The following is a 24,535-nucleotide window of genomic DNA, read 5'->3' on the forward strand; positions in this document are numbered from 1 at the left end:
AAGGAACTTTGCTGCCTTATCATGGCTGCAGCAGGCACAATGATATTATGCAGTGCCTGTGACACCCTGCTTGCACAGGGAGCGTACATTTGTGAGAGACGCTGCAAATAAAATATCGAAACTCTTTGGTCATTTTTGAGCGAGATGCTAATGGTCTAATCAGATTCAATGAACTATGCTAAGCTATGCTAAAAGTGGTACTGCCAGACCCAGAGATCGGCTGAATGGATTTGAAAACGGTAAAACTCAACTGTTTAACTCTAGGGGGGTTGGAAAATGAGCCTATTTTCAAAAAAAGTGGAGTGTTCCTTTAAAGGATGTGACACAATAGCGATCTCACTCATTCCCCTGACACACACAATCACAGTTCATACAGGGTTCATTAAGTGATAGAAACTAAGATCTTTGTTATGAAATGAAAGAAGAGATAACAGAAGAGACAGAATGTGTTGCCTGTCTTTCTGTGTGTCTGGCTACCTACAGCATTGTTCTCTGTCTTAGTATTAATATACTTTTTTTTTTTTAAACTGTACTTTCAAAGACATTTTGGTAACACTTTATTTTACAGTGCCATAGTTACACATTACTACATGTACTTATATAGTAACAACAGTAAATTATGCATAATTACAAGTAACTAAACCTAAACCAAACCCTAACTGTAACTCTATAGTAAGTACATGTAGTTAATTAATAGTACTCAGTACTTATTTGAGTAATTACAATGTAACTACAGCACTATAAAATAAAGTGTATCCGACATTTTATATGAATATGTTTATTCACCTTATTTAAACTTCTTTGCTGAGGTAGAGACAAAAGGTCTTTATCCTGGGTTATCTGAACAAAATATAACTGAATATCCTTAAGTATGAATATGAATGTATATAAAGATATAGTGTATGCTGAAATAAACATACATTCCTCTTGCAATGCACACATTCAGGAAGTGCAACTATTAACAAACTTTGTTATATGGAAGACCATGGGAAAATAATCTTATCCATTAGGTGTAAAATAAACTTAGTGATATAACTTTTCAACATCATGCTTAATGTATACATCAAAAATTGCTGTTTTTTGTTCCTACCTATTCCAAAATAATCAGAATGCATGGGCTGCAGACAATATTATATAAAAAAAAAAACTATAATTACATTAATTCTTGTCTAAGTACTAACTAGCATCATTTTAAAACATATCTACTAGCAATTTATTTCTCTTAGTCAGTCAGAGAGTGATATAGTTCCCAAGCAGCTCTGCAGGTTATATTTCAAGTTTACACATAGTCTAAATCACACCCCTCAAATTTATCAATATAGATCATGTCCAATGTACAATGATACAGTGATTTTTGTTTCTGAGGTGGTGTGGCGTTGTAGTTAAAGATCGGATCTGGACTGCGTTTCTTAAAAGCATTGTGAGCTACGTTGATCGTAGAGACCATTGGTGGCAATTGTTCTACGATCTACTTAGGCTTACGATGCATTTGAGAAACACAGCCCGCAACACAATTGCAAGTTCAAATTAGGAGTGAGCGATATAGCTTAAAAAAATAATTTTGTAATCCCAACAAAATCTGAACCAAACCGCAGTGTCGCCTATTAGATTCAAAATGTTCAACACAAGAAGTAAAATCCAGTTAACATTTTGTTTAAAATCAATGCATGTCTTCCACTCTGTTTTTAAATGATATTTCATAAATTTAACTTGCATGCACACCAATATAACAATACGCAGTAATAAACATCAATAATTATGCATGATTTTTTTTAAGTAATGGAGCAAATGATTAATTTTTGAATTGGTTCACTGAAGTGGACAGTACAAAGTCAACATGAAATGGAAGTTGCGATAGTTTTTTCTTCCCTATGTGACATACTATATCTGAGTGTAATGTCTTCTTGAACAAGAACAAATGTAGGGCGGGACTTGATTTTGTCCGTGGGGAATTGATTGGATGGTTGTGGTTTGCTATTGGTGGATCTCATGTGAGTGACAGGTTGCCCCGCCCTCGTGCCAGTAATCGCATCATCAGAGAAGAGATGTCGCTGCAAGAGGGAGGGGAAGTGATTTTGATTAAAGATTATGAGGACACATGAATTAAAACAAAAATGAATAATGATGTGTACGGATAAATCATTTATAATAAATACTGCAATATTTCATTAAAAACAAACAAAACAAAACAAAAAAAACAAAAATTGTCAATTCTGATTTCATGGTGACTTTAAACTGATTCATAGAAAAGATTTAAAGCATCTATTTGAATGCTCTCAAACTAGTTTTTATGAAACTCAGTGGCAAAATAAAAAGCTCAGCAGAACCATTGCGATATCCAAAATGCTGCGTCATTTTATATTGCCAACCAAGTAATTTTAAATTCTCTATATCGCTCAGCCCTAGTTCAAACCCTACAAGTGAGACTGAATGGTTAAGGCGTATTATTCCCAGGCTGCAGAGCAGATCATGAGGGCGATGAATCCGATCAGAAGCAGCAGGAGCAGCAGGAAGAGGTACTGTGTGTTGGGAAATGACGCGGCTGATCGTGTCGGTCTGCTCCGCAGGTACTGATCCACAGAATCGGTCAGGCTGTACTTCTTAGGAATGAAGCCCAGTTCTCGCTGTGCCTTCTCGATTTTAAAGGTGTGACTGACAGCAATGCTTCTCACCTGCGAGGGATGCAGAGGTCAGACGGTCGTGTCAGGAGTGGTCAACATGCTAATAGCAACCTCATCTGAGACAGAGATGAGATGATAGTACTGATGTCTCTGCGATCTCAGATCAGACACACAGGTCACATCCTTTCACCTACTGTACATGTCAGAGACACAAGCTTTCAAAGCAGAACTTTGGTGCTTCGCCTTCTTAAAAAGAAGTGCACTTAATTGTATTAAATGTGTACTTAATTGTATTAAATCTTAAACATTTAAAATAAAAAACACTGTACTTGCAGAAAATATATTTAAAAAGGCCACTTAAGAGTACTGTACACTGTTTTATTACTTTCTGAACACACTTAAGTAAACTTTTAAAGTGTTTTTGTAAAAATGTTACGTAAGACTTTATTTTAAGGTGACGTACTTACTATAGTAAATTAAGCATAATTATAAGTAGCTAACCCTAAACCAAACCCTAACTTTAACTCTGTAATAAGTACAAGTAGTTAATTAATATTACTTAAGTACAATGTAACTAAAGTGTAACCACAAGTTAAATTAAACATTTTACTTTTAAGTACATTTTAAATGATTGTTTCAAAAATCTTTTGTCACGCTTTAAAGTACTTATTTTGATGTGTTGACAAACATACTAAAGCACATGTAAAGTATTTGATTATGATTTTAACTGTAGTGTGTTATTTGATATTACATTTATCCCCAGTTTCACAGACAAAGCTTAAGCTAGTCCTAGACTAAAATGCATGTTTGAGCTGTTTTAACTGAACGTAACTTGCTCTGACATATCTTAAAATATGTCAGTGTCATTGTTTTGTCTCAAGATTCACACCAATAATGTGTTTTTCTAGTGAACGTTTATAAAAGCTAATTAAATGCCCTAATTGAACTATAGCCTAATCCTGGCTTAGTCTAAGCCCTGTCTGTGAAACCGGGCCTTAAAGTTAATATATTTTGAATGTACTAAATTGCAACTTCATTATTATAAATATATTTAAATACATGACATACAAATTAAAATATATTTTAGTTTATCGTAAATGCGTGTCAGTACATTCAGCAGTAACTTCAAAGATAAATTTCAAAGACAGTAGAAATAATTATGACATGACATAAAGATGTACTGAAGTCACACTTAAGTGGGTCAAAAAGCACTCAATAACAAATTACATTTAATATGAATTTAAACAAGAATATATTTTCATTTAATTGTAAACAACATATGTACTTATTTTTCACAAGGATCTGTTATTGTTTGTAGCAATCATTCAGTTAAAAATGTTTGTTATTTGAGTTGGTGGGACTCCAACTTTTCTAGTTGTAGAAACAGATTAAAACATGATGAGACTTTAGGTTTTGGGGTGAACTATCCCATTAAGAGGTGTCGCTGTCAGATTGCCCTGAAGCTGAACACTACGCTGAGAGATGGGCTCTGGATTTGACTTCACAGATCAGATTCTGAGGCCTTCACATTTACTAATGGCTTTAATGACCTCCTTTTACCTGGCATTACTTTTACATTGAGTGGCTCTGTACCCGCGTGCTCTCCTGGCACGATAAAATGCCCCCGCAGACTCTCTCCCCTTACCAGCCTTCAGATTGGGTATCTACATGGAAAATCTCCACTGGGCCGAGAGCCAGAGTCGGTTCCCCTGACCCAACACACTGCTGTCTAGACCAGGAGCCGTCTGAAGTGTGTGCGGGGTGACAGGGGACACATAATAAAGCTTATCGTCTTAGCTAATGAATGTTTATTTAGCTGATGTTATTTTTCCCCAGTAGTACCAACAGATCTGATGAAAATCGGGTAAGCGGGCCCTAACCATAGCTTGCCACTTGCATGTTCTTATTTACACAGCTGACTACTATTTTTTCTTCACACCAAAACAAAACTTTTAAAATATTTTTTTCTCAAAGTGTGAAAATAAATTAAAAGATTCTAAAAGTGTCTTAAAGTGCCCCTTAGTACCAGTTGAGCATCGCTTAAACGCCACAGCCTACCTGAGTATTGATGCTGACCATGTCCATCCCTTTATGACCACAGTATCATCTTCTGATGTTTACTTCCAGCAGGATAACACACCATGTCACAAAGCTCAAATCATTTCAAACTGGTTTCTTGAACATAACAATGAGTTCACTTTACTGAAACTGACTCCACAGTCACCAGATCTCAATCCAATAGAGCACCTTTGGGATGTGGTGGAACGGGATATTCACATTATGGATATGCAGCCAACAAATCTAAAGAATTAAGGCAGTTTTCAAGGCAAAAAGGTGTCCAAGTCCAACCCCTACTAGCAAGGTGTAGCCTACCTAATAAAGTGTGTGTTAACACAGACAAATGGCTAAATACATTGAACAGTGAAAAGTCCCAGTGTCAGCACTCTTGAAACACTTTTCGGGCAACTGCAAAGTTTTCAGATCAAGGCAACTTTGGATAGATAGGTGAAACTTTCAAAAATGATCCTCGTATTGTAATATTATCCTCAGCTTATATTGTAATCAAGGATGTAAAGCTGCTTTGAAACAATATATATTGTGAAAAGTGATATGCAAATAAACTTGAACTGAATCAAATCAAATTAGAGACCTTTTTCCACAGCTTACTACTTCTATAACATTTCATTACAGGGTACAGTTGTTCAAACTAATTAGTTAGTCAGATCAGTTTAATACATAATTTAGCATAAACTCAGGAATAGCTGCCAGAAGACAGGAGTAGATCTGACATTTTGTTCTGATAACAAAGGACATAAAGCTCACTCTGGACTGTGTGAACAGATCGTGCTATGAAACAAACTAGTGCCATCTAGTGGACAGAACACCACAGAGTAGAGTGTATACTTGTAATACATGACACATTGAACTATATGTTGGCCACAAAAAGTATTTGGACACTTAAGCCACACTGTGAATGTCACTGCATTTTAACAAAATATCAAACCAAACAGAGGCTTGTTTAGTTTCAAATGATAAAATAATAGATCCATTCATTTTTCCAAAAGTGTGATTTAAGTGTCCTGATGCGTAGTTTTGGTGCCACTGTATATAATATATAGTGTACGATTTGGATCAGAAACTGGGATGGAGACTGCCATCATGTGATTGACACAGTAATTTCCTGGTTTGTGTGTTTGTGGGTGCGAGTGTGTGCGTATCTTTCCTCAGTGGCACTTCACCTGTCCATCTCAAACCTAAAGCTCCAGCAAGGAGCTGGTGCCTCATGTTTTATTCACAAAGCAATCATCAAACCTGCCGCCATCTGACCAGAATCGCCCCTTCAGGCCGTGGCTTCTGTTTCTCATGACTAATGCATGTCACACCACCAGTGTTTCTTGCTCAAACTTTATGCCAACTTGTTTGTCGTCCTTTACTACCATCCCAGAATCCGCTGTGATATTTTAACAGATAAAGGAGGCACATGCAGACTGTTGTGTTTCAGAGTTACAGATGCCTGCTCATATGATTTATGAAATCTGATGGATTATAGAATGTAAACTCTATGTTCATTATGTTGAGTGCAGAAGTACTAGAGCTTCTGTGCATGTTTAGAAGCATTAAAAGAAGCACCTATATGCTGATGGTAACCTAAGCTGCCACACTTAAGCTATAGCTATTGCACACGCACACATACCGGCCACTTTATTAGGTACACTGTTGGACCCCCTTATGCCTTCAGAACTGCACTAATTCTTCATGCCATATTCAACAAGGTGCTGGAAACATTCCTCAAGAGATTTTGGTCCATATTGACATGATAGCATCACATAGTAGCTGCAGATTTGTCGGCTGCTCATCCATGAAGCGAATCTCCCATTCCACCACATCCCAAAGGTGCTCTATTGGATTGAGATCTGGTGACTGGAGGCCATTTGAGTAAAGTGAACTCACTGTCATGTTCAAGAATCCAGTTTGAGATGATTTGAGCTTTGGGAGATGGTGCGTTATCCCAACGTGATCTCATGAGAAAATGTGTGTATTTTTACGTAAATTGTGGTTCTACCACACGTACATTTACTTACGTTTTCACACACACAAAAACGTACAGCATTGGCGTATTTTTAGCACTAAAACGTAAAAATACTTACGTATTAACAGCAAAAAAAACGGAAATCATGTAACGTAAAGTGTAAATGTATATGAATTCCCATGTATTAATATTAAAATCGTGGCTTTAATGATTTAACGATGTTTTTAACCATTTTGTAATATTTAGTTTGTTTGCTGTGAGACACAGAAGGCGTTTTCTCCTGCAGCGGCTGATACAACCATAAGCTACACCAAAGCACAACATAAATTCACAAATCACATCCATTTTATTTGTTCGCTGTACTCCAAATCTTTAGAATCCATATGTTTGTAAGGAACAGATCCAAATTCAGCCCTTTATCCATCGATCTTCATCTTCATTCTCAGCAACAGCGACCGTCACAGTCAAAGCTCGCGCTCGTTATGATTCAAATTTGAAAGTAGCGCCACCCTCGAGAAGTGTTACGACATGGTTTACGGCACTGATATCGAACGCTCATTGGCTCTCAGCTGCTTCGTCACAGATTGCGACATGCCGTGTTTCAGTGGATTGACATTTGAAATGAGTGCGCGCCTTCACGGAGAGAAGCCGGATTTATCATAGTTTCATGGATTAATAAGTTAAATTCTGCTCTGTACCCTATAAAAAACTATTACCGCCAGAGAGGACTGTGACTGGAACTCATCATCATTTGAACTACTTTTGGTACCACTTTTGACATTTTCACAAAAAATAAATTATTGTGATCACGCTTGTTTGTATGTCATTCTTTTATTTATAATAGGTAGTTTAAAGAAATGGTTATGGGTAGGTTTAGGGGTAGGTGTAGTATTAGTGTATCAAAATATCGTTTTAATGTTATATTTTTACTAAAATTGTCATTTTCCTACGCATTTCTATTCTTTATGTTTTATTCTTTAAACATTCTGTATAAAATGGGTAGGTTTAGGTTCGGGATGGGGTTTAGGGATCTTACATTTATCTACAAAATGATAAAATGGAAATTATACATATATCTTTATGACATGAAAGATTCGTAATATTTTACGTTTTTTCGCTGTAAAAACGTAAGTATTTTTACGTTTTAGTGCCATAATTACGTCAATATTGTACGTTTTAGCATCTTTCTAAACGTACAAAAATGTACGTTTTGTGTCTTTGAAAGTTACGTATTAATACCTGCGTATTAACAATGAGACCAGGCTGGTTATCCTGCTGGAACTAGGCATTAGAAAATGATACTGTGGTCAAAAAGGGATGGACATAAAGGTTCTGCAGGATTGATCCATGCTTTCAAGCCAAATTCTGACACTACCATCAGAAATTAAGACTCATCAGACCAGGCAAAGTTTTTCCAATCTTCTATTGCCAGACCAGCCTATCAAATCAATCACCAACAACCATGCCACATTCAAAGTCACTTAAATCACCTTTTTCCCCATTCTGATGCTCAGTTTGAACTTCAGCAGATCATCTTGACCATGTCTACATGCCTAAATGTTGCTGTCGTGTGATTGGCTGATTAAATATTTAGCAGTTGAACAGGTGTACCGAATAAAGTGACCGGTGAGTGTACATTTGCCAGTGAATCAAAGCTATACAACTTAAATGATTAAATTCTATCATGATATAATTTTGTTGATATTCAGTATACATATTAATATTGGTTCATCTTAGTATGGTCTTACTATGGTTATACAGCTCCTCTGGGTGTTTTTCTCTATCCTGAGTTCTCTGTTAGTTAATGGAGTTTAAGTACCTATAATAGCTAAGGGGGAATGCAATTTCACACTGCTCTCAAGATGGCATCAGAACAACTTTATTAGGAAAAAGTGATCAGAGCAAACTGCATAATGTAATGAAGGCAGGAGAGAACACATTTACCTCATTTCTTGTCAGAATCAATGGGATTTCCAGTATAGGACTCAGAGTTACATGCAGTCGCTCCATCAGAATTGCTGGAGAAGACAAGAAAGTTCAACAAATCAATTTCTCAATTCAAGCTCTAGGCACAAAAATGGGATTAAACAAATAAAAAAGAATAAGATTGATAGTTGAATTTAAGAAATACAACAACAATTACAGTTATTAAATAATAATAATAATTTTAATAATTTCACTTTAGTCACACCTGCTGAGTAGACCAGAAACACAGGAAGGTGAATCAGTGGCCGACCATAACCCAGTCTTTCAAACTGGAAATAGATAAAAGTATAGTTGCTTAAAATAGCAAATAAATGTAATACACAGAGAAATCTTTCAAATATATATGGGTTAAATAAATATACTTGGATTGATTGCTACACACCAGAGGTGTCAACCATTCAAAGACATTGACAGACTCCCCATCATTGATAAAGTAGGCCTGTCCACTCTAAAAAAAAAAAAAAAGAAAAGAAAAGAAAAGACAAATGAACAATAAATACATTATACATAATCTGGGTTCAATACTGCTGATTGCAATAAAAAAAAAATCTCTATCATGTCACACATACCGCCACAAAGGCTTTCTCTGCAGTGAGTGCTTCTGCTGCCAAAACATGAGCCATCACCAAATTATCCACATGCACCCAGTTCATCTTGGCATTAGGGTCCCCAAAACAAAAGCTGAACAACCTCCTTTCCACATTTACCTAAGAAGAAAAGAGAATAATAAAATGTTGTTTCTGCGTTCTGCAATCAACAGATCTTCACAGAGCTAACAACACCCTCTGAATGCCCCGATACCCTTCAAGCGAAAATGAAATGTGTGACATTATTTTGAACAAAATTAGGCCAAAACGAAGTTTGTTTAGAGTTTTCTTTCATCATCTCGTGTTCGGGATCTGCCTATGGGAAGGGCATCTGTACCTGACCTCTGCAGAAGCATCCAACTGAACCAAGTTTGGCTTGACAGACAGTTGGCTTGACAGACAGGAGTGCGTGCCCAATGCCAGGTAAGGGACTGCCCCTTAGCAGAGTGCATAAAGCGCTACCTTTTCTCAGTTGACATTGACTTCTCGCGACCTCTGGATAACTTTACTCACAGCTTGTTGGTTTACGGACTTCACGATTGTCTACAGGAGGACACATCTTTGGATCAGCCTCCGCCAGAGGTGTTTGTCTTGTTAACCAGGTTAGCCGACCTTTTCCTGCAAGCTGCCCACGCTCGTACTTTCTATTAGACTGTCCACCTCTTACTTTGCATTTTTTGCCCTGTCCCTTGGCTATCCACCTTTTGCGAACTTAATTTGGTTTGTTTTTTCGTCCTGGTGCTTTTGAAAATCAACAACGGTTAAACCCGAGGACAACTAGTCGTGAGCCTGTCCGGCCGCAAGCAATGACCTCATAGCTGCAAGGGATTCCCATCCCTTCTTTGTTGTTTGCATGGACCTTAAAAAAGCTGAAGAAGCAATCAACTTCCTCAAAAATGGTAGCCATTATGTGGAACTCGCTAAAATGTTCTGGAGGCTTAAAGTGGCTGATATACAGAGCATCGATTTAGAATCGTCCGATTCTGACAGGGAAAAAGGCAACTCCGGTGCGCCTCTTGCGGTGCTGAGCTGGGCTCTTTTTGAGAATATTTTATTCTTGCATTGACGAGGCACCCGGCTCCGGGGGCAAGGGCAATGCAGGCCTTTTTCACAACTCGGACGACTAGGATGCCATTCTGCTGACTGTAGCCCCTCAGGCTCTCAGGCTGCCTTATCCCAACTGGTCCTCTTCGAGTTTTGTGAGCGAGCAGTCTCTTGCCTCAACATCGAATGGCTGGCTCTACAAAATGCCTTGGACCAAGAGAGGGACATTTATGATGGAAAACACATGAAGCATTGCTAGGTAGATTTGCTCGACCTCAAACAGGGTCTTGTAGGTCTCAAAGTTAAGGATACCCACAGCATTTTATTTCAACCACCATTTTTAAAAGTCAGGTTCAGGCTTTATTAAGCTTATATACAGAGGACGAAATCCAGCTGGAACTGGAAAGTCACACACAGTCCAATGTCACCGGACTTAATCTTCACGGTATTTTATACCGCGATGGAAAAGCAGACAGCAACAGGTCTGTGGGGGAAAAAAAGTGCCTTGGAACAAAGGTCCTGGGACAAATTGTTCCAGGTAATTTCAGCGGAAAAGCGGCTTAATATTTTGAGCTTTTTGCAGGACCTTATGGATGGTGGAAAGTCTTTTTTCTACTATTAACGTCTATTTAGCTGCTATCACTGCATGTCATGTTGGGTTTGACCAGGGGTGGGCAGACTCGGTCCTGAAGGGCCACTGTCCTTCAGAGTTTAGCTCAAACCCTAATCAAACACACCTGAACCAGCTAATCAGTTCATTCAGGATTACTAGAAGGCTAGAGACAGGTGAGTTTTATCAGGGTTGGAGCTAAACTCTGCAGGACAGTGGCCCTCCAGGACCGAATTTGCCCACCCCTGGGTTTGACGGTGCTACAGTGGGGCAACACCCCCTTAATCGTAGATTTATGAAGGGTGCTCTCCATTCCCTTCCATTAACTAGAAGAGCAGTTCCAGAGTGGGAACTCTCCATGGTGCTGGAGCCTTTGTCTTAACAGCCTTTTGAGCCCCTGGTAAACATCTCAGCCCCCTAACCCAACACAAGGAATACCATTTTCCCATTTTAAGCATGGGCTGTCGGCTTATTCATGTCAATAAGCATGTCATTGTACCCTCACCTGACACCAAATTCTTCATCAGTGTGTGCATTTTCAGGTTTATTCATGTATGCATGTTACCACATGTCTTTAATTTCTTTGCTGATATAGCATCCTTACTTTGTGTGGTTTGCTACTTTGTGACATGTAAAGCACCACCTTCTCAGGTGACCATCCTCTTGCTTTCAGGGCCTTACTGTGAGTGTATAGGGCAACCAGGGAGCAGTCCATATCTCCCATAGATGGATCTCGAACACGAGATGATGAAAGAGAACGATGGATTACTGTTTGTAACCCCAGTTCTCTGAAACATCGAGTGGAGAGATCCACCAAGCTTGCCCTGCTTGCTGCACGAGAAGCGAATATGCTCTCTGAGGAAAGGTAGCACCTGTCTGTCAAGCCAGACTTGGTGCAATTGGATGCTTCAGTAGAGGTCAGGTACTGATGCCCTTCCATAGGTGGATCTCTCCACTCGATGTTTCAGAGAATCGGGCTTCTTTATGGCTTCTTTATCATAGAAACTAAAGTTGTATAAAGTGGCGCATAAATAAACGTGACATGACTGGAGTGCCGAATTGCAGGGCTCATGCAAACATATCGCTATGATTATCTGTTTTCTTAACTGCTGTTTACTCACTGCTATCATTTTTGTTGTGTTAATTTCTTTTTTAGAAAGGAAAGCGTGCAGAACATATTTACATCTAAATGTCACTGTCAGCAATGTCTGCCACTGGTCATGTATTTCAAACTTCTTTTTACCCTTAATCAACCAATGAAAATGAACTTTGAGTATACCGGGGCCTTAACTGAGGATGAGTAGACTACAAGATTAATTGTGTAGAGATTACATGAGGAAGCACAGCCACACATGTGTCTGTATAAGCAGATGTGTTTGTATGTAGAGTTACAACAGGAACAAATCCATGCATGTTTCTGAATGTAGAGTGACAGCAGAAGCACAGAAAGCAATGTGTCTGTATGTAGTAAAAGCAGAAACAGAAATATGTCTGCATGTTGAGTGAGAGTAGAAGCACAGATAGTCATGTGTCTGTATGTACAGGCACAGCAGAAACACATGCTGTAACAGGAGCTTCTCACAGACTCCATTAATATTGTACAGCTCTGGGCACATTGGCACAGCTGAGCCTGCAAAGTACAACTGTCTGGGATCTGAGAGAGATCTGAGAGAGAGAGAGAGGGTAAAAGAGGAAAAAGTGTGGAAATGAGTGGTCTCACCATCACCCTGTGCAAATGTCTCCTCTCTTCGGGACCGTAGATACCAGAGGGGCGTAGGACACATGTCTGTAGAAGACCACCACCTATCACAATATAATACCTCAATATTATAAGCAATTTATCCATGACCTGTTTTCATATTCACAAATATATCATTAGATGCCTAAATATAATCTAAACAAGATTTTATTATTTGAACCAACTTTGAAATATCTAGTTTTGACTAGTGAGCAATCAACTTTTTACGTTGTCAATACTGCCATCATGTGCTGCTAGAGAGATATATAACATTTACAAAAGAGTTCTGTGGTTGTACCATGGTATAAATGCTATGATATTTTGATATTTACTATGATACTAAATGATTACATTATACAAGTGCCATTGCTTCCCTTATGAAAAAGTAGTGTGCTTAATGTATTGAATGTGCACTTGTAGTGTACTTCAAGACTTAAAAGTATGCAAATGATATAATATTAATTAAAAATTGGTCCAAATAAAGACCATGTAAGGATGGATTGCAACTTCATCATTACAAATGTGTAATTCATTTAAATACATGACATACATGTTTCAGTAGAAATGACGTATTAAAAGTATATTTTAGTTCACCATAAATGCTTGTCAGTACATTCAGCAGTAACTTTAACCAAATTTCACAAGAGCCGCACTGGCCAATACTGTATATCATTCTATTACTTTTTTTGTTTTTATTCATGATATCAAAGAAATCTAATGCTGATCCGGAAGAGTTCACCAAATGTTCCTGAAAGGAGTTGTTTGTGTTTTGTAAGGAGGTGTGCGATTATTAGCACAGAGCCCACACACAGCTTCCCCCGTGCTGGGCTTTATTGTTAAGCCTAGGTCTAAATTTAAAACAGTGTCAGCAGGTCTGGTTGGGTTGGGTTGCAGGCTGTGGTCATTACCATAGCAGCCATTACCTCAGTACCTCATCAGCAGTGGACACACACTAATCTACACACACACACAATATGATCAGGGTACATGACACCACTTGCGCTTATTGCTATTGTGCGCAATAACAGGATTGACTTCAGAGATCAACACGTTTCCATTTCCGTACCTTTTGTTGATCTTCCATTGGCAGCGAGCACCATGTGTTCGGCGATAGCTTTAGTCCTGGAGTAATGGTCTATGTGCTTGAAGAAAGAACAAAAAAAAAATTCACGTTTAAACAAATGACAAGACCTGATGATCATTTGTAAACTGTACAATGACTTAGTGTAGTCCTCAAATTAAATAAAAGGATATCAATTCTCAAATAAAAGTGCTCAGACTATGAAGAGTCCAATTCATTTAATAAATGTAAATTATTTTTTAAATCTTTGACCACAATATATTATATAAAGGCTATCAATATGGTTACAATTTTGTGCCCAGGCATGGTAAAAAGTATGATAAACATAATGCATATATACTCCATAGAAATAATTTCTCATAAACAAGCAAACAAATAAATAGCTTGATTCAGCCCTTTGTGAAAGTCATCAAACATCAGTCAACCTCGGCCGAAAATGAGCGCCAGTGAAATCTGAGTGTGTAAGCTGTACCGTTGTATGATTCATCAGATGTTATGTATTCATGTATAAAGTTTGGGCAGACAAAAGCGGGTGACTTGTGTAGCACTTCAGTGCATCACACGAGTGAGGTGTCGGATGGACTAATTTGATTCCATTAACCTTCCTTAACTTCAGTCTACTGTTCTTCGGGACAGTGAACCGGAGCACACAGGAGCAAAGCACGAGTCTGCTTTAACATGACACACTAATCTCTAGTGAAAGTCATCCACTTCTGATGCCTGTGAACGCACTGATCATGATGTAACAGATCAGTACATCCAGTGTACAGTAGACAGCATCATGATTATAATGGGTTGTTGTCTTTTGTTGTGTTGTGCCGCATCGCGCCGCTTGCATCCGGTGTTGACATGAGCTGCATCCCAATTCAGAGGCTGCATCCTTCAAAGGCCGCATTCAAAGGCAGACTGCGTCACCACGGCTCCGTGTTTTGAGCAGTGAGAAGATTCTGACTAAATTATCTGTGTTAAACGTAATTCAAGAATGAATCAATGTATATTATTAGTGCACATGCATTGTAAAGTGTTACCAAAATTGATTATGCTGTAAGAGATTGCAGTTTCTCCTAGTTCAGATATTGATTTTGAAAACTTTTCTCTTGAGAAAAGGTAAGTAATTTAACAAAGGTAAGGAGATTGCCCTACCTAACCAGGAGCTTGCCCCACCTAACCAGGACCTGACCCACCCAATCAGGAGCTTGGCCCACCAAACCAGGAGATTGCCCCACCTAACCAGGACCTGACCCATCGAACCAGGACATGACCCACCTAACCAGGACCTGGCCCACCCAACCAGGACCTGGCCCACCCAATCAGGAGTTTGGCCCACCCAATCAGGAGCCTGGCCCACCAAACCAGGAGCTTGCCCCACCTAACCAGGACCTGACCCACCCAACCAGGACCTGGCCCATCCAACCAGGAGCTTGGCCCACCAAACCAGGAGATTGCCCCACCTAACCAGGACCTGACCCACCCAACCAGGACCTGGCCCACCCAATCAGGAGCTTGGCCCACCAAACCAGGAGATTGCCCCACCTAACCAGGACCTGACCCACCGAACCAGGACCTGGCCCACCCAACCAGGACCTGGCCCACCCAATCAGGAGCCTGGCCCACCAAACCAGGAGATTACCCCACCTAACCAGGACCTAGCCCACCCAACCAGGACCTGGCCCACCCAATCAGGAGCCTGGCCCACCAAACCAGGAGATTACCCCACCTAACCAGGACCTAGCCCACCTAACCAGGACCTGACCCACCGAACCAGGAGCTTGGCCCACCCAACCAGGACCTGGCCCACCCAATCAGGAGCCTGGCCCACCCAACCAGGAGCTTGACCCACCCAACCAGGAGCTTGGCCCACCCAACCAGGACCTGGCCCACCCAACCAGGAGCTTGTCCCACCCAACCAGGACCTGGCCCACCCAATCAGGAGCCTGGCCCACCCAACCAGGAGCTTGGCCCACCCAATCAGGAACCTGGCCCACCCAAAAATGGTGGATTTAATGAAATCAGATAACAAGCTGGAAAACTAAATAACCTGTTAATTTCATTCGGATGATGTATCACTATCTATGGAAATCACATTCTCTCCAGCTCTCTCTCCCATACAAACACACACACACACATACAGTACAGACACACAGACAGAAACATTCACACACACAGAAAATTCTTGTCAGCACTGCCCTGCTTCCTATCAATAAAATAGTTTTGCATCTGCAAAATTACAGGTACGTGACGTTTTTAGTATTGAGGGAGTAACGTCACTGTGAACTTAAAGCTTCACTATTATAGAGACGCTGCTGCCGAACACTGTTGAGAGAGCGAACAGACTGAGGTCATTCAAACACACTTAATCAATCTATCACTATAACTCTAATCTCCAATAACAAATCTCCAATAACTCAAATCTCCTTTATCCAATAACTGCATTAGTCTGCTATCGATGGCTCAAGCCTCAGTTACTAGCTCTAAAATGACGTTTTGAAATTAGCAAGATGCAAGTCCAACACACAAGATGTTTTAAGGACAAAAACCTGACAAATGTCTTAAAATACAACATCGGAACAATGTCTTGAGGTGTGGTAACCGTAGAATAATTGACTCCAGGCCATTGAAATATAATGCAAAAAATAATGCACACCCGAGGTGTATTTTTCTAATAATGGCCCGTCGTCATTCATTCCGTACTTATAAAACTTAAGTTCTTTGAATTGTTTTAATCCCTGCCCCAAACAGATATAAAAGAACATAATTTTCTATAGATTATAGTAATAGTTGACGTAATTTTGAAGCATTAAACCAAAATGAATTTGTGACAATTTTCTAAAATGCTCCAGCTAGAGCCGGGGTGGCTGGTGTTCAACAAGTCTCAATTTTGAACAAACCTCCTGATGTACCAACATGTGCACTTCAGAAACTGTCTGAATGCAAGATAAATCACAGCATCTCACCATGTCCAGCGGCACGCAGGGAACTGAGTCTTCATCTCCATCCTCAATGGGTCTGCCAGCAAACGCCACATTCACTGTGCTGGTGTAGACGAGTCTCGAGATGCCCCGCTCCGTACACACTACAACACGCCAAACAAAACCAGGTCAGTAAACACTCACAGCATACTTTAAGTAACATTAAACTTCTTATTCTTTCTTAAATCCTTCTAAGATTACCTTCCTTTACATGATTTTGCCTGTGAATCTGGTCAAAAGAACGTATCTTAAAAAGTCTTATAATCTAGCGCTGAATTGAATGGGGAATATTTTAAATACCATTGAATCCTTCGAATACAAGCTCTAGTGAGAAACACTTATCTGAATAATAGGCCTAACAGTTACAGTACCAAATGATACAAATATTGAAAGCTCACCGTTTATGACATTGTTCGTGCCGCCAACATTGACTGACTCGATCTGCTTTCTCCTCAGCTATAGAACAAGGAAATACATGAGCAGTGTATTTCACCTCACAATGTTATGATAGCAGTTCACTCCTTAAACACTCAGATATAATAATGCAACAATAATAGTCATGTTACATTGAAAAATGAAACCTAAAGCATTTATCACACCATAGAAAATGAATCTTATTACAGCCTATAACAACTATGCATTAATTAATTAATTAGTTGCCAACTGTGATTCTTTGTTATAAAAAGAACTTACTCACAAATGTAAAACTGATAGAAAATATGATTTTTAAAAAGGTTTTATGAAAAGTGTGCAAAGTAGAATTGTACCGATTTCGATTACATACATTGGGGAAGGTAAAAAAATGATAATTAAGATAGATATTATGGCAAACGTAACATATCAGCACATCAACTTTACACTTTTTTTTCCACTTTAAAACTATTATAATCCATCTTATAAAAAAATATAATAAAAGAATGATGTGATATGGCCTGTTTTAAGCACACTAAAATGTTCTACATGTAAATACTAATATACTGTATTGCAAAATTGGGATTCAAGTAATGTTACATGCAATCTGTCTCAGTGTTTTAGTCGATTCTAATACAACCTGAGCTCTCATTCACTGACCTGTTCAGGACCTGACATCCCGTAGGAAGCGGTGTGGAATATTACGTCCACTCCCGCACAGATCTTATACAGGGCATCATAATCCCGGATATCAATCTGGGAGTAAAACAAACACAAATGTACTGAATCATAACAACGCCATTCAATCACAGTGATGTACAAATGAATACAATCTGTGCAGAAATCATTCTTTACAGTCTCCCATTATATGATTTTTTTTTAATCCATCCAGAAACTATAGTCTAAAACTAAACTGGGAATGAATATTCACATTATTCTTGACTGGGGTTCCAAATAAGTTAGCTTAGAAAATGTCAAGATTTGACCTGATAGAACCACAACAATTTGCCTAAAACCTTTAGATTACTTTTAGACGATGTTTCTAGATCAATGGAAACATATCCCAGATTACAAGCAACCACTGAAACAATGTTAAGTCTGATGTGTCAACATTAATTGCATTGAATTAACATTGCAAAGCGATATTGGTTCAATCCACCCAATGTATGCTGTCGGCTTTCATCGAAATTTCAATGCTGATCCAACACACTTAAAACATTGAAATGTCAATCTTAACCTAAATGATGGTTTGGATGAAAACTAAACATTGTATCAATGTCACCTTGTTATCTGGGGTGTAACTTTCAATTTTTGTATCATCATTGATCATGTACATTTCTTCACTGACGTACTGGTTCTTGACTAGTTTTGCTTCAGATTTTACATTGGACATAAAGTGTCAACTAAGTAAAAAAAAAAAAACACTCTACATCCCTCAAATTCAACATGAAAGTTATTATTACCATATACAGGTGCTGGTCATATAATTAGAATATCGTGAAAAAGTTCATTTTTTTATTGTAAATTATTTTAAAAAATGAAACTTTCATATATTCTAGATTCCCTACATGTAAAGTAAAACATTTCAAAAGTTTTTTTTTTAAATTTGTTGATTAGAGCGTACAGCTAATGAAAGTCCAAAATCCAGTATCTCAAAATATTAGAATATTTACATTTGAGTTTCATTAAATGACCATCCCTACAGTATAAATTCCGGGTATCTCTTGTTCTTTGAAACCACACTAATGGGGAAGACTGCTGACTTGGCAATGGTCCAGGAGACAATCATTGACACCCTCCACAAAGAGAGTAAGTCACAGAAGGTCATTACTGAATGGGGTGGCTGTTTACAGAGTGATATATCAAAGCATATTAAATGCAAAGTTGACTGAAAGGAAGAAATTGGGTAGGCAAAGGTGCACAAGCAACAGGGATGACCGCAAGCTTGAGAATACTGTCAAGTAAAGCCGATTCAAACACTTGGGAGAGCTTCACATTGAGTAGAATGAAGCCGGAGTCAGCGCATCAAGAGTCACCACACTCAGACATCTTCAGGAAAAGGACTACCAAGCCACTTCTGAACCAGAGACAACGTCAGAAGCATCTTACCTGGGCTAAGGAGAAAAAGAACTGGACAGTGAACAGTGGTCGAAAGTCCTCTTTTCAGATAAAAGTAAATTTTGCATTTCATGTTGAAATCATGGTCCCAGAGTCTGAAGGAAGACTGGAGAGGCACAGAATCCAAGCTGCTTGAAGTCTAGTGTGAAGTTTCTGAAGTCAATAATGATTTCGGGGGGGCGTGACGTCTGCTGGTGTTGGTCCATTGTGTTTTATCAAGTGCAAAGTCAATGCAGCCATCTTCCAGGAGATTTTGGAGCACTTTATGCTTCTATCTGCTGACAAGCTTTATGGAGATGCTGATTTCCTTTTCCAGCAGGACTTTAGCACCTGCCCACAGTGCAAAAACCACTTCCAAGTGGTTTGCTGACCATGATATTACTGTGCTTTATTGGCCAGCCAATATGCCTGACCTGAATCTATGGGATATTTTCAAGAGAAAGATGAGAAACAGTCGATCCAACAATATACAGATGATCTGAAGGCTCAATAGTGCCTCAGCAGTGCCACAGGCTGATCACTTCCATGCCACACTTCACTGATGCAGTAATTTGTGCTAGGAGCAAGTCATTTGCTGTAATATGTCCTGCCGATCAAGTATTGAGTGCACAAAAGAACATACTTTAAAGAACTTTAACTTTTCTGTTTTGCAAATCCATTTTTTGATTGATCTTAGGAAATATTCTAATATTTTGAAATACTGGATTTTGGACTTTCATGAGCTGTACGCTCTAATCATCAAAATTTAAAAAAAAAACTTTTGAAATGTTTTACTTTACATGTAGGGAATCTAGAATATATGAAAGTTTCATTTTTAAAAATAATTTATAATAAAAAAATGAACTTTTTGATGATATTCTAATTATATGACCAGCACCTGTAATAATTTATTCATATTACCATGTGAAGTCCAATAATTATTAACGGGACATAGACTGAATACAAAAAATTGTCAATTTTGGTTTCCAAGTTTAGCTTGAAATTAAACAATTTCAATATTTGAGAATATTTCACTTGACAAAACACATTTTGGTTGAATAATCAGCACTTCTGCAAGTGCACTTTTTGCACAGATTCCTTCATGATTTTCAAAGAAGAGAACGTGCAACCTATACATCTGTCTAACTTATTTGGCTTTTAACAAGTTGGTGTTTGATTGGACGCACAATCTTTGATATCAAGGATATAGAAAATTTGGTAACACTTCAGTACGGGGAACAATGATTGCTTATTAGACTGCATATTGGCTGTTTATTAGTACTTATAAAGCACATATTAATGCCTTATTGCATGACCAGTACCTGAACTTAACAACATCTACCTTACTAACTATTAATAAGCAGTAAATTAGGAGTTTATTGATGGAAAAGTCATAGTTAATAGTGAATATATGTGTTCCCCATACTAAAGTGTTACCAAAATTTTTCTCCTCCCTCTTTATTTTGCTATCCTAATTATGAACAATGATATTATTAGTTGCTTTAAGCCATTTCCCCTCTGCTGTAAAAATAGACAATTTTTTCGCTGCGACCCACTAGCTGAGAACCACTGATTTAAACCTATAACTAATATACATCATAAACTGTGAAAACCTGTTGAAATCTTGTCAAGGTCTGTTTTACATGGCAGTTTCAGATTCACTTTCACGGCTCTTCCCGGAGCCTAGTGGTTTCTCCGAGACATCCGAGCGCGTAAGCAAAGAGTCATGAAGACCTGTGCTGAAACCGGAGGCTGCTGTCCTGCCTCAGCAGTGCACCTGGCACCCACCTGCTTCTGTTACACCCCGCTGCCCAACAGCCCCTCAACAACCCAATGGTCTCTTCTCCAGTTTCACCGTACCTGCTGGAAGACAGCTCCATCTGGGATATCCCAGGGCGGCTTGTGGAGATCCAGCAGTAAGACCGTGGCCCCTTGTCCGGCCAGAGCGCGGCCCAGCCTGAATCCGAAGTATCCGGCTCCTCCAGTGACCAGCACCCTGCCGGCCCCGCACCGACCCTGCTCTGGGCCCTCCAGCCTGCTGGCCACCACGCAGTTGGGACTGTTGCACAAGGCACCCACTGCCCCGTTGGCTCGGTGTCTGATGGGAGCGGCGGCGGCGCTGCGGCTGTGGGTCTGCCGGCGACAGTCCAGTAGACATGCACAGGGCAGCTGCTCCACCTGACACAAGGACCTGCTCTGCTTCATAATGCACACGGGGCTTCAGATACCTCCACTGCGTCCAGTCTGGGGATGAACAGAGACAGTGAGAGTCTAATGAATGAGCGGCTGCTGTGAAACAGATCTGCCTATGAGTGAGTGAATGAATGCATAATTCACCTCTCCATGTAAAGAGGCTGATGCCAAACTTTTCCTTACACTCGCTTTGAAACCCTCACCAAAAACTGCTCATCGAGTCTTCACACATTTCTATACTCTTTTGAATATAGCAACATTTACACTTTAAAATTAATCAGAAATTATCACTAGAATGATCCAACATCACTTATACTCAAAAATTAAAAAACATATACTCAACACTATGTCGTTCCAAACCTCTATGATATTCTTTTTTTTTTTTCTGTGGAACACAAAAGTGGATATTTGAAAAATGTTTTAACTGTTTTTGTCCATACAGTAAAAATCAGTGGGTTGTAAAACAACACTGGAGCCCAATAAAGGGTTAGTTCACCCAAAAATGAAAATTCTGTCATTTATTACGCACCCTCATGTCGTTCCACACCCGTAAGACCTTTGTTCATCTTCAGAACACAAATTAAGATATTTTTGATAAAATCCAATAGCTCAGGCCTCCTCCATTAACGGCAAGATAATTAACACTTTCAGATGCCCAGAAAGTTACTAAAGACATATTTAAAACAGCTCATGTGACTACAGTGATTCAATCTTAATGTTACTTTTTGTGCACAAAAAAAAAAAAAAAAGACTTTATTCAACAGTATCTAGTGATGGGCGATTTCAAAACACTGCTTCATGAAGCTTCGAAGCTTTACGAATCTTTTGTTTCGAATCAGTGGTTCAAACTGCCAAAGTCACGCGAACTATTGAAATTTCTAAATGTTTCGAAACACTTATGATGTAATAAAGCCTTGTTTACTAAAATTACGTGACTTTGGCAGTTGAACACACGCTCCGAACCACTGATTCGAAACAAAAGATTCGTAAAGCTTCGAAGCTTCATAAAGCAGTGTTTTGAAATCGCCCATCACCAGATATTGTTGAATAAAGTCGTTATTTGTTTGTTTTTTGCGCACAAAAAGTATTCTCGTCGCTTTATAATATTAAGGTTGAACCACTGTAGTCACATGAACTGTTTAAATATATTTTTAGTAGCTTTCTGGGCATTGAAAAAGGAAATGATTTTGCTCTCAATGGAGGCCTCACTGAGCCATCGGATTTTATCAAAAATATCTTAATTTGTGTTCTGAAGATGAACAAAGGTCTTGCGGGTGTGGAACGACATGAGGGTGAGTAATTAATGACTGAATTTAAATTTTTGGGTGAACCTACCCTTTAACTTTCATTGTGTGGCCAAATAAACAGTTGGTTTTTTAAATGATCTTTTGTGTAGAGAATAAGTTACACAGGTTTGATAGACATGAGGGTGAATATTAACCCTTAAAGAAAAACTGAAATATGAATATGAAAGAAACATTGCTATGTTCTCACAGAATGCATGTCAAAAGCACAACTGTGTCTCTACTGTTTGTCCGATATTTATGAAAACATTTATGAAATCGAGGTATATCAAAGGCATATTTTCTTTTTTCCACACAGGCTCTGGTGAAATTTATAGTTGTCTTATAGTTTATATTTTTGTGTCACAGTTACAACACCAAATATATCAAATCTTTTGATCAAACTGTAAAGAAATTGTATGGGATTTTTAGATAATTTCCATCATTTTAAATGGTTTCTCTGAATGAATGGCTTAATGAAATTCATGAATGTGTAATATACAAAATATGATTATTTTGTCTACACTTTAAACTGTCAACACCATCAGATTTTATTCAATAAATGGAGCAAAAGTATATTTTAAATTATTTTTATATTTTCCAATGTTGAACAATATTGAGTGATAAGCAAAAAGAAAAAAAAAATCCCTCTTTGTGAGAAAATGGAAGATGCAGGAGGTTATACAAAACAGAGAGTAAATAACCAATGGAATTTGACCAGTGCTTTACAGGTTCAACATAAGACAAAAACAAAACCTTTAAAACACACCACAGGACTTACATCATGTCTAACAGAAATAAATGCCTCTGTAGGACAGCAAAAGGATCTACAGCTTCATGTGCAATTTACTGTAACTTTCCAGTAAGACAAATATTCTGATAAAAGCCTATATCTAACAAAATTCTAAGTCAAGCTGTGAGATTGTATTTGATTCATAGAGATTTTTTCCTTTTTTTGTTAGGATCTTGTTGCATTCCAAATTATGATTCCAGCTGGAATTCTGCACACAGTCTTTAGTATTAGAAGATATGGCTCTACAGTATATCAAACCATATATACATATTTATGCCATGATAAACTAGACTTTCTTTGTTGTTGATTAAAAAGGGTATATATTAAAAAAAAAAAACAAAAAAACATTGCAAATAGAAAGACATCATACAACTATTCATATTTGAGTGAGTATATTGTAGGCCAAAACATTTTAATTTCTATATTACAATACAGTGTTCATGTTACACGTTTTACAAGTAGTGCAAAAAAAGAAAAAAGAAATACCAAGTGCATTTAGTTAATTAGAATTACTCTGTAATCAGTAAGTAGATGGAAACATGAACACTGGTAAAATAAAGTGTGACCCAGAATGGAAACTATAGCCTCCTACACATTTCTCCAACACCGATATAGCAGTAATAAAATAATCGATTTAAGTGCTCTATACACAAGTATGCACGTTTCATTATCAGCATCGAAAAAAAAAACGTAGAAAATAGCAATAGATTAAGCACTTTTTTAAACTGAAATGCAATTGATATAATATCCAGAATGTCCCAGAGTGTCATTAAATTTGCATGTCCCTCTTGTTCTTTCCCCGCACCTGCACGTTGCATTTTTTGATGACTGGTAAACTTTAAAACGAAGCTTTACCTGTCAGTCACTGGTCATATATGTGTTGTGTCCATCAGCTGCGCGCGCGTCGCGTCATCCCGCTAGTGTCTCTGGTGTTCTGCGTCTGTCAATCACCTGCGCTTCACCTGAGCGCGTTACCGTAAAACAGCGAGTGCGCGCGAATCTACACGGCAGCCAATGAGCACTAGCATGCCATTTGCTTTATTTCAGTAATTCATTCATGCATTTTACATCTAACAATTTCAAAAGAATAAA

At 38.5% G+C, this 24,535-nt stretch overlaps 1 protein-coding gene across 1 annotated transcript; it reads right to left on the reverse strand.

Annotated features, from left to right (window-relative positions):
* Positions 1-2,135: 2,135 nt before the first annotated feature.
* sdr42e2 (short chain dehydrogenase/reductase family 42E, member 2) lies at positions 2,136-24,438 on the reverse strand. The gene is made up of 12 exons (XM_051889668.1): positions 24,299-24,438; positions 21,035-21,418; positions 17,738-17,833; positions 17,065-17,122; positions 16,652-16,770; positions 13,683-13,758; positions 12,599-12,681; positions 9,207-9,344; positions 9,020-9,085; positions 8,843-8,906; positions 8,596-8,669; positions 2,136-2,672 (listed from the first exon to the last, which is right to left on the reverse strand). Exons 2-12 carry the CDS (start codon positions 21,377-21,379, stop codon positions 2,445-2,447), a joined length of 1,347 nt encoding a protein of 448 aa, XP_051745628.1. The 5' UTR covers positions 21,380-21,418; positions 24,299-24,438; the 3' UTR covers positions 2,136-2,444.
* Positions 24,439-24,535: the final 97 nt, after the last annotated feature.

Source organism: Ctenopharyngodon idella, chromosome 3, assembly GCF_019924925.1.
Source record: "Ctenopharyngodon idella isolate HZGC_01 chromosome 3, HZGC01, whole genome shotgun sequence".
NCBI classification, from domain to species: Eukaryota; Metazoa; Chordata; class Actinopteri; order Cypriniformes; family Xenocyprididae; genus Ctenopharyngodon; species Ctenopharyngodon idella.

What these genes read in the sequence shown, in the direction of transcription:
- sdr42e2 (XM_051889668.1), bottom strand. Translation starts at nt 21,379, where the DNA reads ATGAAGCAGAGCAGGTCCTTGTGTCAGGTGGAGCAGCTGCCCTGTGCA. An exon ending in ATGGAGCTGTCTTCCAGCAG is followed by an intron (nt 17,834 to 21,034) that starts GTACGGTGAAAC and finishes TTTTACTCCCAG; the next exon opens with ATTGATATCCGGGATTATGA. An exon ending in CACGAACAATGTCATAAACG is followed by an intron (nt 16,771 to 17,064) that starts GTGAGCTTTCAA and finishes GGCGTGTTGTAG; the next exon opens with TGTGTACGGAGCGGGGCATC.